Source organism: Sabethes cyaneus, chromosome 3, assembly GCF_943734655.1.
Source record: "Sabethes cyaneus chromosome 3, idSabCyanKW18_F2, whole genome shotgun sequence".
Taxonomy (NCBI): Eukaryota; Metazoa; Arthropoda; class Insecta; order Diptera; family Culicidae; genus Sabethes; species Sabethes cyaneus.
This window is the reverse complement of record NC_071355.1, coordinates 138,081,849-138,098,485: the sequence shown is the minus strand read 5'-3', so window position 1 is coordinate 138,098,485 and position 16,637 is coordinate 138,081,849. Positions and strand designations below refer to the sequence as shown.

At 37.4% G+C, this 16,637-nt stretch overlaps 1 protein-coding gene across 1 annotated transcript in view; it reads left to right on the top strand.

The window, feature by feature from the left end:
• LOC128741555 (uncharacterized) overlaps positions 1–16,637 on the top strand; it is a 51,660-nt gene that overhangs the window by 14,544 nt on the left and 20,479 nt on the right. Inside the window, exon 2 of the mRNA XM_053837464.1 lies at positions 14,152–15,197. Coding sequence (XP_053693439.1) covers positions 14,935–15,197 — 263 coding nt within the window. The 5' untranslated portion in view covers positions 14,152–14,934. The remainder of the gene's footprint in view (positions 1–14,151; positions 15,198–16,637) is intronic.

Sequence of the window (16,637 nt, the reverse complement as noted above, 5' to 3'; positions counted from 1 at the left end):
ATTACTATTCGGAAAAAACTCACGTACACTGGTTTTCGTAAAGCTTGCATCTTTCATTTTTGTTACTAAACATATCGATAAATTATATCTAATCTAGACTACGTGGATTGGATAATGCTGCACTGTTACGAAACCAGGGTAAAACCAGCAAACATTTATCAACTTTCCACAGCTGCCAACGTTCTTTTCTCGAACGTTTTAGAGTGTGAAATACGAAGCCACCAGTATGTAATAGCTATTTGCTTGCCAATACGGACAGGGTTACGTACGTTCGTTCGTTTTGGGTAGTGCGTTTCAGGGACTGCGCAAACTCGGCAATTTTCTATGGTAGGCAGCAGGATTTGACAGATATTAATTGCAAAAAAGAGAGCTACTAATGGGGACTAAATTGAATTGTACCAGCAAAAATTGAATATTTTTGGGTCGCGCTAACGTTGGAAAAAGCAGAAGGATCATTTTATTCGGTAAAATACTGATGTGTAATACTTACGAATTTTATACAACGTTATAAATTTGTAAAAATAAAATGATATTTTGAACTGAATAAACAATTGCTGAAGAACTGTTGGCAACGTTAGAAATCGGATGCTTCAATTAGTGCTGTATATACTGTGGTGCACAGTGTGTATAGTTTTATAAATGCTAAACAGACACGATGCGTTAGTTATTAATTGATTGTACGTTGTTCTCTATTCAGGTACCATGAAAGTTGCATGAACAGTTTATCTTACGGCTGCCACAGCACTACCATTAATCCCTCGGAGAGCTGAAATTAATGAATTCAATTAAAATTAACGATTTCCTATAACACTTTACACACACATTCCCACTTTGTTTCTCAAAAGCGCAATACGTTGCCCAACGACAATGTTGACGATGCGTCGTCGGCAGTTCAACATTATGTATAAACAGGCAGAACGTAACCACCTGCGTCGCCTTGGTCGGTCAGGCTTTGCTCAACTTTATAAATAATTCCACATTTTACTGCAGAATCTCTTAGGAATACCTAACTAATGCGTTAGTTTCTATGCAACTCAAGCAAAATATTTTTGGACCATATCATTGCTACAGAATTTTTTGACATTACTTCAAAAATCTGTAATTTGATATTAAATTTGATAGCATAATAATGATCTAATATTTGTTTTTTTGTGCTTAAATACGAAGTTACATTTTGTTCATGCTATTTGCGTGTCTTATATAGTATTTTGTTTGTTTCACAAACTTAAATGATCGTGGCATCAAGTTTCTCTACTTATTGAACAATAGAAGTAAAACTTTCGATAGTAAACTAAAATATGAATCCAATTTCATGCTACATACATTACAGTGTAAAAGTTACCTAACCCCTGAGTGATACGGGGCGATTGTTGGTAACCATTGACTGACATAAAGTGCTTCTGAAAACAGCACGCAAACCTCGTCAGCTCCGGTCCAGGAAAAGCTTTTTCAAAATGTTTTTCTACCATTTTCGTTCCCATCGAAAGAGATGACTGTGTACATATTGTGTTGTATCACCGAACGTCGTCACGAGGCAGAATGCTTCCAAATTGGAAATTTAATGCGAGCCAAGAGGTATAACGAGTAGAATAAATTTACCAACACATCGAAAGGCAAATTGGATTCAGGAACGGCTCTTGTGATCCATCGACAAGGTTCTCCGGCCATTATGAAGGGAAAATATAAGAGAGAATCACACTCACCGTGAGGCAGCAGTGTATGCGTGAGTAAGAAACGAGAAATCTTTATTACCGAAATACGAGTATAAAAAGTGCATGGCAGCGGAAGCGGGGCGCAAGGACGGGTGAAAGCCTGGAGAACCATCGAGACCTGGGAGGTGCAGGATCATAAAACATGTGTTTAATGCGACGGCTTAAAACCGAAGAAGCACATGCAACATGAGCCAAGTAGTGTTCACAGAGGAACTCGCCTGGTCAGACGTGAGATAAAGGCGGAAGGTATACACAGCACACAAAAAAGGCTCGTTTGTTATTATATGCGGATTCCGCAATAACGGTGGGTTTTGTATATGTACTCACTTTATAGAAATGGCAACGTTGTATGATAAATATGGATAGATTCGAACTTCTGATTAAATTTTAGAATAGTTTTTGATGATAAATGTTTGAATTAAAATATTTCACCTATAAGAAACCAGTTTTCACATCATATTAGATTTTAGTTAATAAACTGCCCTTGTGATACCATTCCCACGAAAAAGTTTCCTCAAACCTCATTCTTTAGAATTGCACAGCCTAGAATGCATAATTCGTTACGAAAACCATTTCCCAAAATGCGCCACTTTACAGAAAGTCTTTTTGCCGAAAGCACCTTTCCTCACAAAGCCATTGCCTAGAATGTTCAATTCTCTAGAATCTAGAATGTTTAATCTTCTAGAATCTAGAATGTCCAATTCTCTAGCAAATAGGTCTCAGGATGAGCTGTTCTTCCAAAAGTTATTAGAGGTTATATTAGGAGCGTTACTAGATTCTCGATGTTTTCGATATGAAAATACAGCTTTATTGAAAAAGACTGGTTATAAATGGATCATTCAAATTATTGCCCATTGCCATTACTAGCTACAACCTTTTTCTCTCTTTCTGGCAGACTAATCGCACCTGCTAATCAACCAGAACGTATGCTAAATAACTAATTAACGAACGGCACAATATAAAGTGGGTGTGGCAGGACTTTCCATTTAAGTGTTATCAAGTAGGTTTTATCGAGTGAGGTCGAGCTTTGTCATGCTGTAGAATCACTTTTTCATGCCTCTGTTCGTATTTTGATCGTCTTTCCGGGATGGTTCGATCACTTTGACTCAATTTTGATTCATTTGACAGTACCCTCTCAACCGAGCAAAATCTGACCAAGTTATATATGGGACATTTGCAGTGTAAACATTCACTGAGCTACTAATAAGCTAAGTAGCAGCGTTATAGCACTGTTGTAGAAGGTTGCCCTGTCAGCAAAGGACGGTACTACTCATGCCATCTGTTGTCTCGATGGAGTTACTTTTTCTTACAACTGTTTGTGACTTATTCCAGCGTTACGGGGCACAATTAGCAACTATTTTCACTGTGTAAATTGGGTTTCATTTCACCAAATTTTTGGCAAATAGCCTGTAAAATTTGTGACTGAAGGGGACTTTACCTTAAAGCTGTATGCCAGAAATTTGGTTAAATCGGAACTGATTTGCGGGGTGGGCATGATGTCCCGTAATGCTAGAATGTCTTGTGATCGCAACTATCTAGAAAAATGTATGCGTCTGTCTTTAGGCATTTGGCAGATTGCCCAGTCTTAATTTCTGTATTCTTCGCCAATTTCCTTGCTTTTGAATCACTCCCAATGCATGAGATCGCCTGAAAATGGCTTGGAACAGGTAGCTCCTAAATTACCAGGTGAATTTTTGTAAAGTCTTCCCGAATCATGAAAAAATGTCTTCGCCTATTTAAATTGCACGGTGAAGACATGTCTTCCAGTGTCTTCACGTGAAGACATTTCAAAAAAAATCCTCAAAAATGTCTTCAAAATGAAGACATGTCTTCACTTCTGGCATCTCTGCTCCTAATACTAAAGCAAGCAAGTAGTTTTTGACTGAAGTTTTTGGAGCGTCTTAGTAGAATACGAAACCTAAAATTAAAAAAGAAGGAAACTTATCCAATTTAATTCTACTATGTAGATTTTATTCACGATTCGGACTTTCGAAAATAGACACTTATGAAGCCTGCAAGTCGTCGGCGAAATACGTATCTGTCGTGAATAAAATCTACATAGTAGAATTAAATTGGATAAGTTTTCTTCTTTTTTAATTTTAGGACAAGTAGTTTCTGACCTTCGTCCTCATGAAAAGTGTCCCATTATCCTACGCGTTAAGGCTGTTAATAGAAAGTAGTCTACAATGTCACAACCGAAATACGTTTTCACAAAAATGATAAGCGAACATCTTAAATAGCATTGAGAACCTTCTTAACCAAACAATGTCTACAAACAAACATTTGACTTCCCGGCAAGATTATTTATCAATACAAATCACACCCAAACGTGGAAAACCTATTTTTATGAATGAAGGCTTTTTAAAATTAAATAATAACGGTAGTTTTGCAATAGACGGAGGAAACGTTAGAAGAAAGTTATGAAATGAAAGGTGTTTAATAATATCCCTAGAGAGGGGCAAGACGTGAAAGAAAAAGAGCAGTCCTCTATGGTTCAAAGGTTACGCAATACCGGCGAATCATATAATGGGTCCTACGTTGCACGGATTTTTGAAGAGAAAATCGTTACTACAAACCTCTGTGAATTTATAACCCTAGTGAATGACTACATCTCGAAAGGATTTCAAGTAGACTGTTTATACACAGATATGAGTAAAGCGTTTGATGCCGTTAGACAGAAAGTATTGTGCAAGCGTTTGCAAATTTTGGCATCGGAGATCCCATTTACAATTGACTAGGAACTTATCGGCTACGTAGAGTTCAATACGTGAAAATCAAGGAAAATGTTTCCGGCTCGTTTGTTGTTAATTCGGGAGTGCCGCAAGGTAGTCACCTGGGTCCATTGCTGTTTGTGCCGGTGATGAATATACTTCCAGATATGTTGTCCAATGTTATAATTTTAATATATGCTGACGATGTAAAAACATAATATAATTGGTAAGATCAAGACTGACGCCAACTGTCTCAAATTTCAACTTGACATGGATAATTTTGGAACGTTTTGCTCGAATAGCGGCTTAAATATCAACCCAGATAAATGTTCGGTAATGATTTTTTCTCGGAAAATACGAAAAATCCAGTTTCAATACTGTTACAATGGAATTGGCCTGACCCGCAAAGAAATTGTTTGCGACCTAGAAATTATTTTCGACAGCTCACTTTCTTTTACAAATCATATGGACAATGTTATTAAGCACTACATTAAAATTATTCTCTCTCGTGTCGTGAGGCGATACGGACGAGACCTAAAGGACCCGCATGCACTATTGGCTATATACGTTGGACCTGTACAGAGTGAGCTGGTTTTTTTAGCGCTGTGTGGCGTCCCTAATACGTAATTTATATACAACGGATTGAGGGCGTTCAAAAAAGTTTGTACGTTTTGCCTTGCGGAATTTGATATGGAATGGAGACCATCTGCCGTCGTATCACGAACTCTGTTCTCTAGTCAATATGGATACAATTCCCTGCAGGCTGCTGCTATACTATATAACAAAGTTTTAAAAATAGGTCGTAAAACACGAATTTGATCCGGGGCCTAGAGGGCCAAGTCATATACCAATCGATAGAGCTCGACGAGCTGAGCAATGTTTGTGTATGTGTGTATGTATGTGTGTATGTATGTGTGTGTGTGTGTGTGTGTGTGTGTGTGTGTGTGTGTGTGTGTGTGTGTGTGTGTGTGTGTGTGTGTGTGTGTGTGTGTGTGTGTGTGTGTGTGTGTGCGTGAGTGTGTGCAGCTCATTTTTATCAACAGTTTCTCGGGGATGGCTGAACTGATTCTTCTGTTACTACTTTTGTTTGAAAGGTATTATTGCCTATTTATTTACTATTGAATTGTTTCGTGGTCCGATGTTTCTTTTAAAAGTTATGAGCAAAAATGTGAAAACTATGTGACACGATTTTCTCTGGAACCACAACGCCGCTTTCAATGACCTTAGTAGGTACAAAATGAAATATTTTTTTTGAAACGATGGTTCTACAATTGATGAAGGGACGGTAGGGGAAAGAAATGAAAATTTTTTTGTGAAGGAGGGGGAAGAGCAGATAGGTGAAGAGGGGTGGGGGATATTGGTAGCTACGCTTAACAAATAGTCGTTTTGACTCCTACCTTTTGTCCAATGCTGGAAGGTGCATGAGTCGAACCAAGCTATAATCTGAGATTATAACCGGATTCGAACATTCGAAAATCGTTGGACAAATTTTTGAGTTACACCTTTTAGAATTTTCAATCGGCAGATTTCTCATATAAAGTAAATAAAAATCATCAGTAACACTTTCACAATGAACATAAATCGCAGTCGGTATAGATTTTTGTTTACAACATGTGCCTATTGGAAACCATTGCACAATGGGCAAAAACTAGCTCGTAATCCCAAGAATTAGAAGCCACTGGTTTTGGAATCTTACAAGATACCTATTACTTACTTATGTGTCCATGTCCGCCGCGCCGGTCCGGCAGAATAAAGGGATGAAATCAGAATGAGCTAGAAGGTTGCTATTTACTACAAAGGTGTTTGTAAAGTCAAGACGCATTTGATAACGAACCCTGAAGTATGGAACTAGTCCGCTAGATGGAGTATCCGGTGAAATTTAATTCATTAGGTGATATTTCCCAACCATGACGAGATAGAAGGTTGATGTTATCGACAAAGTTATTTATCAGGTCAAGATACTTCCGACGATGGTAAATAAAATTCGGAATTGGTGGAGATGATGAGAAAATCAAATTCTTTTTGGAATATTACGAAACCATGATGACATAGAACACTGCCGCGTTTCCATCACATTGTTCAAAAATATTTTAGAAAGTATTTGAGTCCCTATTCTTCCCAGGGTCGCTAAAAGGTTAACTCGAAAATTTGGCAAACACAAATAAATTTCTGGCCAAAATCTGGCGACCAATTTGACCGATGGGGAGGACTTTTTCGGGAAACGTCTTGCCAGTTTTGTTCAACGCAGATACAACATGTTGACTGAAATAAGGAGTGATGACCCCTTTTGCAGGATGACTACGTGGAGGCACTAGGTAGGGGCTCGGGATGGCTAGAGCTATGTTGGGCGCTTTTTTCTAGTTGCCTTCCCCATTTCATACCCACATAGTCTCAAATGTTCTGATACGTAAAAAATCTAGTTGCTAATACATTTATAATTTGCCGCACTGTATATGTGCGAGAGGACTTATTATTTGAAAATAATTTTTTTGTAGACTGACTTTTGTGTCTGACTCGAAAAAACTGAATCTGAATAAAAACCGTAGCTCATCAATCAAAAGTTGCATAAATTCATGTCTATAAACACTATATCTGGCTGTATTCAAAAGAAATACTCTTTCATTGTGTTACTTCATTATATGAACATCGATTGACAGTGAATCTATCCATACATCTCTGCACTTACAGGTGTTACTCTTCCTTAAAAATCCGAGGCGCGCTTTACAGTTAAAAATTAGTAAAATTATTGATTCTCTTTTTAAGATATTTTGAGATTAGATAATAGAATAAAGATATTTTTTGATGTTAGTTATAATAATACGTCCAATCTAGTTTCATTGCTTGCTTGCTTGCTTGCTTGCGTGTTTGCGTAAATCTATCCTAGTGCGGTAATATTTCTGTACACTGTACATTACATTTACCCAAATATGAAATGTGACACTGAAATTATAAACCACGAAACATTATAAATAGGTAACGCTGTCGTGGTTATTGCTAACCTCATGTAGCATTCACCAGCATCGAACACATGTCGTATGAAAAGTTTGTTTATTGTTAATTTGGCATTTTACTTCGAGCTTAAAAATTTGCTTGCATCAAACCTTTTGAGTTCAACGTTCTTTCGGCGTGTTTTTGGAGCAACTCGCTTTGTGTTTTCGAACTGGCGCTCAATATTTCAGCAAAAGGAGTCATAAAATAATTGCAATTGTTATGCTCATATTGAAAATAGCTTAACCCAACTTAAGATATTTACCCAACCTGTACATTGTACACTCAAGTCTTTTTTTCACGGGGGATACATGGCGCGTAAAAGAAAACCGTGTAAAAATCCGCGGTAATTCAAAACTCGTCGCAAATAAAACCCACGTCAATTCAAAAATCTTCGAAAAACTATTTAAAATGCAAAAATCTTCGAAAAAATCGCCAGCTGGGTTTTTCCAGAGGAAATAGCACATAGGAGGTCCCTCACATCTAAGTCCTAAATTGAACGTTTTTTGTTGCATTTAATATAGAAACCAATGAAAATCATTACCTGAATCAGTTCTGATTTAGTTTTTTTGTGTTTTACAAATTTCACTTTCAAAACCAAACAGGGTTGTGCACTGGTAAGTAAAAACATTTGTTATGACAGCATGCTGTCAGACAGTGATACATACATTACGTTATAGAACAAACCATGCTAAATAAACATACTTTTTCGCTATTATAGAGTGAAACACGTTTTCTAAACTTATTTAGTTTAATGCTGTGCTGAAGCTTAAGAATGCTTACAATACGTTAAGGATTGTCAGTGCGCTGCACGTTCCTAGCATGAAGCGATGGCGTCACTCTGTTGATACATAAACAGTAAACTAATAACGAATCGTACTAAATTTGTTTCATTATACAGTTAGGTACACGATATTGTTCTGCAGTTACGTGTAGTGCTGTTTTAGCAAGATGTAGCTTTTATGTGCAGAAGTTCAATTAGGTTGCACAATTTTATTGAACTAGGATTCCAGTCAGGCTGTAACATTACTACTATCTATATATTTGCGAATCCCTCTTTGGTTCCAACACACCACAATAGTATCGTTTCCTGTGGGGATAATAACACAAGCAGTACTCAACAAATCCATATCGTCCTTTGAATCTCCTTTGAAACCATGTAGTAATCACAGTCGCCTTCACATACAATCCACTACGGTATATGTGAGTTCGGGTGGTGCGCCTGGAAGACCGCGTGTAAGGGTTGATGCAAAGTAACCTCCACTTTATGCATGATATTATGGAACGTGAGCTCCCACTGTATTGTGGATGGTAAAAATCATGCTATCGACTTACAGTAAATTTTGATAAAAAAAAATCAAGAGCTTAAATTTATTTATAAACCAATCCATGATAGAATGGAAAGTGAATTTATTGTTTACTAAAAATGGATCCGTCGTATCCGCCCGCAACAGTCAAAACGTCTTCATATTTCATAGTATTTGAAAGTGTGCAGTGCATCAGCGAAGTTTCTCGGAACAAGGCAAGCAGAATTTAAATATTTAGCAGGAAATTAGAAATTTGACCATCACAAACTGAAATTTCTACCACATTCAGCATTCAACGTGTACAATCAGCCAAATATAATCGGTGGCAGCGGTTTTTATGGCCTTTATCTTCCATGAGAGCGTCGCTCTCACAACGTTCCCCGTATCGTTTACCACGTTCTTTTACATTTAGCACTAAGGAGCCGGGTGTGCCTGGTGCTGTGTTGGTTTGATTGCAAATGTTTGTTTTCAAAATTTTCTTTTCTAATGAATTGTAAACACAGACTGCGCCGTCGCAGTGCAGTTTTTCGTTTTTATTGTCCGATTTCCTCTCCCTCGTTGCAATTCGTCGTAAGCAGAATCAGAGAAACCAACCATTCAACCTACGACCGAACCGAACAGTTGTGTTCGAAATCTGTTCAACTGACGACGAGGACTGCCACGGACCAAAAAAGCACTCTGTGGCTGTGTATGGTGCAAATGTACAAGTCATGGTAAGTACCGAAATGGTGCTCAGAAGGATGGAAACGGGCTCTACAAAAAGTTTGATTCAAGTACACTTTTGAAGGGGTTCGTTCGTACAGTGTGCTCCCGGCAGGCAGGCTCGCTTGGCTATATTTTATTATTATTAAAAAGTAATAGTATTATAGTATGTAGAAGAGCACCGTGTCGGATCGAAACCTAGTCCAAGCGCAGATGGAATAGCGCATCCCTGGTCGCAAAAAGTGTATATAGCCGAAAAGCCAAATTTATTGTTAATTTGCCTGAGGATATTGCAGAAAATTTTCAATCGTGCTTTTTAGTGATACTGATCATGCCCATGCGTCCATCCAAACAGTTGGAAAACTAATGATTCAGTTGTATTTTTCCTGGCCAAATACTGCAATCCAATAATTGTTATAGCTTTTTACATTGAGCAAGAAGTATGATGCATTAAACTGAATACTTATCTCAAAACGAATGTTGGTTCATTTTACATACATGCCTCGAGTTATGAATGATAAAAGAATGTTGCTTACCAAGAGAGCTCGTCCATGCATACCTACGTCCAACGTATCCAACAGTAGAGACGGCGAACTGCACAATACCGAGTAAATTTAGATTCGTTAATTATGGATATACAAGATTTATTTATTTATGCACGAAATACATTTGCTGGGGCTTTATTCGCCTGTGCAAGCAAACACGTAGGACTAATGCCTGGAAAGAATTTTGTTCGCCACATTTTCAATGGCCAATCGAGTGAGTACGTGCGCAGCTTCGGCACGTACACTCATATATGCTGGATCGTGAGTATAGAAGGAAAAGTTTGCTTCATAGGGCTCTTAATATATCATAACATTCTACTTTCATGGTGGGTAATTCAATTTGAATTATTTCTCAAATGAACACCCAAACTTCGTCGTGCAAAATGTTTAACAACTCTACATGTTGTTACTATATTTATATTATTTTTCTTTATATAATAATTTTTTTTTGATAACCTCGAATTAATTTATTATTCTCAAGAAGTACCTAGATATAATTTCTACGGTAGATTGCACTGAAATAACTTGTGCAATTGACAAACACACATAGCAACTTAAAATATCAGGTTCTGTCAGCTAGGCCATTGCAAATCATTTTCAAAGTTTTTGTCACCCCCCCCCTTGGAAATTGGCTTGAAAAATCGGTGGGCAAAAAATTATTTGTAGGATATGAGTCAATTTTTTTTATAAAATCAACTAGCTGACCCGACAAACTTCGTATTGCCACAAATTAACCTGTGTTGTACATAAATCATGAATCTCGGATGATCTTTGTCACTTCTCGAGTTTTGCAAGCCCCCCAGTGGGCGGCGCTTCCGACGGCGGGTCACCGGCAACACTCGCGACCGGCTCGTCCTGAATGATCTAGTGTTACTATAGATAGTTTTTGTGGTCTTGTTATTGATTAATGTTTTATGGAAGAGTCTCGAATTTCTCGAGTTGGATTAGTTTTTGAGTTTCGCAAAAATTTCTGTTTTATTTGTATGAGAGTCCATATCCCCCTACCACAGGGGTGAGAGGTCTCTAACTATCATAAAATAAATTCAAGACTCAAAAATCTCCTACATGCTAAATTTGGTTCCATTTGCTTGATTAGTACTCAAATTATAAGGAAATTTGTATTTCGTTTGAATGGGAGCCCCCCCCCCTCCTAAAAAGGTAAGAAGTCCTAATTCATCATGGGAAAAATGATTGCCTCCAAAAACACCCACATGCCAAATATGGTTCCACTTGCTTGATTAGTTCTCGAATTATGAGGAAATTTGTATTTCATTTGTGTAGAAGCCCCCCCTCTTGAAGTGTGGAAGGATCCTAATTCACCGTAGAAAATATTTTTGCCTCCAAAAACCTCCACATGCCGAATTTGGTTCTATTTGCTTGATTAGTTCTCGAGTTATGGGGAAATTTGTATTTCATTTGTATTGGAGCCCCCCCTCCTAATGTGGGAAGAGGTCCTAATTCATCACAGAAAAAATTCTTGCCTCCAAAAACACCTACACGCCAAATTTGGTTCCATTTGCTGGATTAGTTCTCGAGTTATGAGGAAATTTGTATTTCGTTTGTATAGGACCCCCCCTCCTAAAGTGGGGAGGGGTCCCAATTCATCATTGAAAAAAAAATTGTCTCTAAAAACACACACATGCCAAATTTAGTTCAATTCGCTTGATTAGTTCTCGAGTTATGAGGAAATTTGTATTTCATTTGTACAGGAGCCCCTCCTCTTAAAGTGGGGAGGGGCCTAATTCACCATAGAAAATTTTCTTGCTCTCGAAAACCTTCACATGCCAAATTTGGTTGCATTTGCTTGATTAGTTCTCGAGTTATGAGGAAATTTGTATGGAAGTCCCCCCTCTTAAAGGGGAGAGGAGTTATAATTCCTCTTATAAAGAGGGGAGGGGTCTCAATTCACCATAGAATAAATTCTTGTCACCAAAAAAAACACCCACATGCCAAATGTTGTTCTATTTGCTTGATTAGTTCTCGAGTTAGGAGGAAATTTGTATTTCATTTGTACAGGAGCCCCCCCTCTTAGAGTGGGGAGGGGTCCTAATTCACCGTAGAAAATTTTTTTGCCCTCGAAAACCTTCACATGCCAAAGTTGGTTCCATTTGCTTGATTAGTTCTCGAGTTATGAGGAAATTTGTATGGAAGCCCCCCCTCTTAAAGGGGAGAGGAGTTACAATTCCCCTTATAAAGAGGGAGGGGTCTCAATTTACCATAGAATGAATTCTTGTCACCGAAAACACCCACATGCCAAATTTGGTTCTATTTGCTTGATTAGTTCTCGAGTTATGAGGAAATCTGTATTTCATTTGTATAGGAGCCCCCCCTCCTAAAGTGGGGAGAGGTTCTTATTCATCATAGAAAACATTCTTGCCTCCAAAAACACCTACATGCCAAATTTGGTTCCATTTGCTGGATTAGCTCTCGAGTTATAAGGAAATTTCTATTTCGTTTGTATAGGAGCCCCCCCCCCTCTTAAAGTGGGGAGGGGTCCCAATTCATTATAGAAAAAAATTTTGTCTTCAAAAACACACACATGCCAAATTTGGTTCCATTTGCTTGATTAGTTCTCGAGTTATGAGGAAATTGGTATTTCATTTGTACAGGAGCCCCCCCTCTTAAAGTGAGGAGGGGTCCTAATTCAACATAGAATATTTTCTTGCCCTCGAAAACCTTCACATGCCAAATTTGGTTCCATTTGCTTGATTAGTTCTCGAGTTATGAGGAAATTTGTATGGAAACCCCCCCTCTTAAAGGGGAGAGGAGTTATAATTCCCCTTATAAAGAGGGGAGGGGTCTCAAATTACCCTAGAATAAATTCTTGTCACCGAAAACACCCACATGCTAAATTTGGTTCTATTTGCTTGATTAGTTCTCGAGTTATGCAGAAATTTGTGTTTCATTTGTATGGGAGCCCCCCCTCTTAGTGGGGGGAGGGGTCTCTAACCATCACTAAAACCTTTCCTGGCCCCAAAAACCTCTACATGCAAATTTTCACGCCGATTGCTTCAGTAGTTTTTGATTCTATAAGGAACACAGGACAGACAGACAGACAGACAGAAATCCTTCTTTATAGGTATAGATTGTCTGTGGGCTCTACAGCCTGAAAAACTCGAAAAATGTGTGTATGAGTTTTGTTAATGCTTCTAGCACGAAACAGAAATGGAAATTCGAACAATGGAATTTCCAAAAATCGGCCAAAAAAATTTCTCTTGTCTTTGTCTTTATTTTCGTAGATTTTTGCATGAAAAATAATAATGTATATATTAAAAGCAAGAATAGATTTGATTTCACGTTTAAACTTTAAGTAAAAATGCCAAAAATCCAAATGTTTTTTGCTCGATTAAGAAGATCTGTTTTTTCGCTAAGTTTGGTGGAGAACGGACAAAGCATTCCGGAGTTATGGTGGAAGATATATGTATACTCAAGTTCACTGTTATATATTTAAAAAGCAGAATAGTTAGGAACTCCTGCTCAAAGGCTTGTTTCAAAGCTTGATAGATTTCATGTTAAAATTTGTAACAATATCACATATTCAAACAGTTGCTAGTTTATTAATCAAGAAAATAAGTGTTCACGAAGTTTGTGTTAAGCAAACTTTGATAGATCAACTATAATTTACAGTTTGTCAAAAATGACTATAAACAGAAATGCTGTTTTTAGCAAACAACATTCCAAGTCGACTTTCTCCTTCTAAACGTTTATATCCTCTATAATTGATGCGATCCCGGCGTTCTCTATTGACTTAGCTATTTTCAACAGTCTATAGCAGCAACGTCATCTTTTCTGTTTTTATCAAATAATAAATTTTCATAAAACATAACATTCATATTATTCAAATGGCCTCAGTCTCTTATGTGTTTGCACGCTTTCCGTTTTTATGTCAGGCTTGCCTTATATGCCTTTATCTACTTTATATTTTAATTCACGTGCGGTGATAAATTGATTTTGTTTATGTTTCTCGTAGTTCTTTATTATTGCTTGCATCCCTCTCTAACAAACACAGTTCAGCTCTGGTTGGTTTCATTTTTTACTGTAGGTCTCGACTCAGCGCTCTCTCAAATTACCGGTTTATTCATATTTTTTGTTGGTATGCGCGCAGCGAGTTTTTTCTGTAAATTTATACATTTATTATACAAAGCTGCTTCTAATTTTTATCTCTTCTCTTTATTCTCTCTTGCAGACTCGCAGTTGCGATGATCAACAAACAGGTTACACTGAAAATACAAATTCATTGTAATTGAATCATCGCATACGCTGTTGAATGCACACGGTGCTCATCTATACTGAAACGAGGGGGTCTGCAGGCAACCAACACGATCATCATCCTGCAGAATAAGGCCTGCAAGCTGCTGCTCTATCATTAGGGTATGAAGCGCGAGCAAACTCGCTTGACCACGAGAGAGTGAGTACCTCCTAGTCAGCTATCGAGTCATTCATCTATCCATCCGGTACTAAGGGTGGTAAAGGCATTTGCCAGACTATTGCTGGGTTGAACATGGAAAAGTATACAAGCCGAACCCCCCGTAAAGAAGAAATTTAAAACCTCTCTCTCTCAGTTGAACGAGAACAAACGAAATATCATACACGGAGTGATGGTGTCAAGACAGAACGTCAAAAAAATCCACCAAAGAAAACAGTTTTCCGAGAGCGACCGCTGGATATAGAGTACATCCGTTCCCAAAAGCAAGCTGTTTAAACGGTGCGGATTGTGTTTCGTCATTCTCATAAACGACCACAGACTGTGCTATTCTTTTCACTCCTGTGTTGCCATCAACTGGCCCCCAACGGGGACGTTCGCATAACGTAATGATTACGTTCGGTACAATTCGGGCTCATTTGGACTTCATCAAATATTCCGATCAAATTGGAATTTGAAAAAATCTGTCGATTTTAAATCAATTGTAACTTGTTCGTGTGAAGTGATAAAATACGGTTGTAAAATTGTATTTTTAAGAAATAAAAAATGCAGTGTTGTGATAAAGTTGGCACTATCGGTGCAAATTGCGACCGTACTACAAACAGCAATATGCTGAAAGTATACACAGGACCTCTTCGGCAACCGGATAGCCTGCTTGACATCACGGCTCGAATGGTTGCGCAAAATGAGCCCTTCCAGAAAATCGAGGAACGTTACGATCGAATTCCTGAACCAGTGCAGAGGAGAATCATTTATTGGTCTTTTCCTCGTAATGAAAAGGATATTTGTATGTACAGTTCGCTGTCCAGGTACGTATTGAAATTCACTATTGTCCGCTTAAAGAATGCCTTGAAACATACATACAAAACGATATATGTTAAATCGCCATTCTGTTACCAAAGAGAATATAATAGATTATCTGAAAGCTATTACTGAAAATATTATAAATATGTGTGCATTGTAAAAAATCAACTAATCACATGTAACCATAATTTTTCCTTATCAAATCCGTGACGACAGCTTTATACACTTTCTGCTTACTGTGATTTTGTTTAATTCCATTTTGGAAAAAAGTGAGAATCTGCTATCCTAACCGATAAGTTTTTTTCAAATGAACTGAGAACAAGTTGAAGTCCTGAAAGTAAAACAGCTTTTGAAAGTGCGTGGCGATCTTCTCTTTACGATATCATTCAGTATGCTGTTAGAATTTATTCAAAATATTTTGTTTATTTCACGTCAGTAATTTCTACAGTGAGCAATTACAGTAGGTTAGTTAAACGCTTCTTTGAGCATCGTCGCACGAGTAAAATAAACGAAAAACATGATTAAAAACTAGTACTCGTTGTGCGTCTTCCATGCATGTTCAATTATTTTGATTCGCATATTTAGATTTTCAATGCACTTCAAAAGATCATTTTTGAAAATATTAACAACGCAGATAATTTCCAAAATTTTACGGTTTCTTTTAAATAATCAAAATGCGAACAAGCAAATCAGTCAATCATTTATTATGCACTTTAATCTAAATACACAAATGCGTCACCCTCTGTGCAATCTTTTCAGCAAGTACCATTCGTCAACTAGCAAGTTTGTGCATGTAGAAAGAAAATCTGCACCGATAACACATATAACAAAAAAATTCAGATTTTTTTCACCGTGAATATTTTTGTGAGAAACTTTTCGCCAGGGGGTTTCCAACAGCAATGATTACTACGCACCTTTGAAAAAAGTTACTTATTATTACTTTATTGATTACTACTGATTACCAGTAATCAATCTCTTTTGATTACTATAAATTAATCATGATTACCAATGATTACTTAAGATTATCATTGATTACTCTACTGATTACCATTGATTACCCAATTAATTCGTAAATGATTACATTTAATTTAATCTCTGATTACTACACAGTGTTACCCCTTACTGGAAACACCTTGCTTTTCGCACATTGTATTTTGTCTGCTTTACTGAGAAAATATACTTATATTTTAAAACAAAAATCTTTGCCCGATGTGACACTATGGGGCGTTAGATGATGAATTTTTGAAGTTTATAAATGTTTAGATTAGAGCAATTCTACGCAAAATCTTTCTAAAAAGTGAACTGAAATAGAACCTTTCCAATTTTTAGACTAAACTTCACCAGTTTTTGAAAGAAGGAAACTTACATCCTCCACAAATATTAGCCCTATTTCAATTTAAGACCTAGTTTTAAAAAGCACGTACCGTCAAACGAGGTAATTTGCA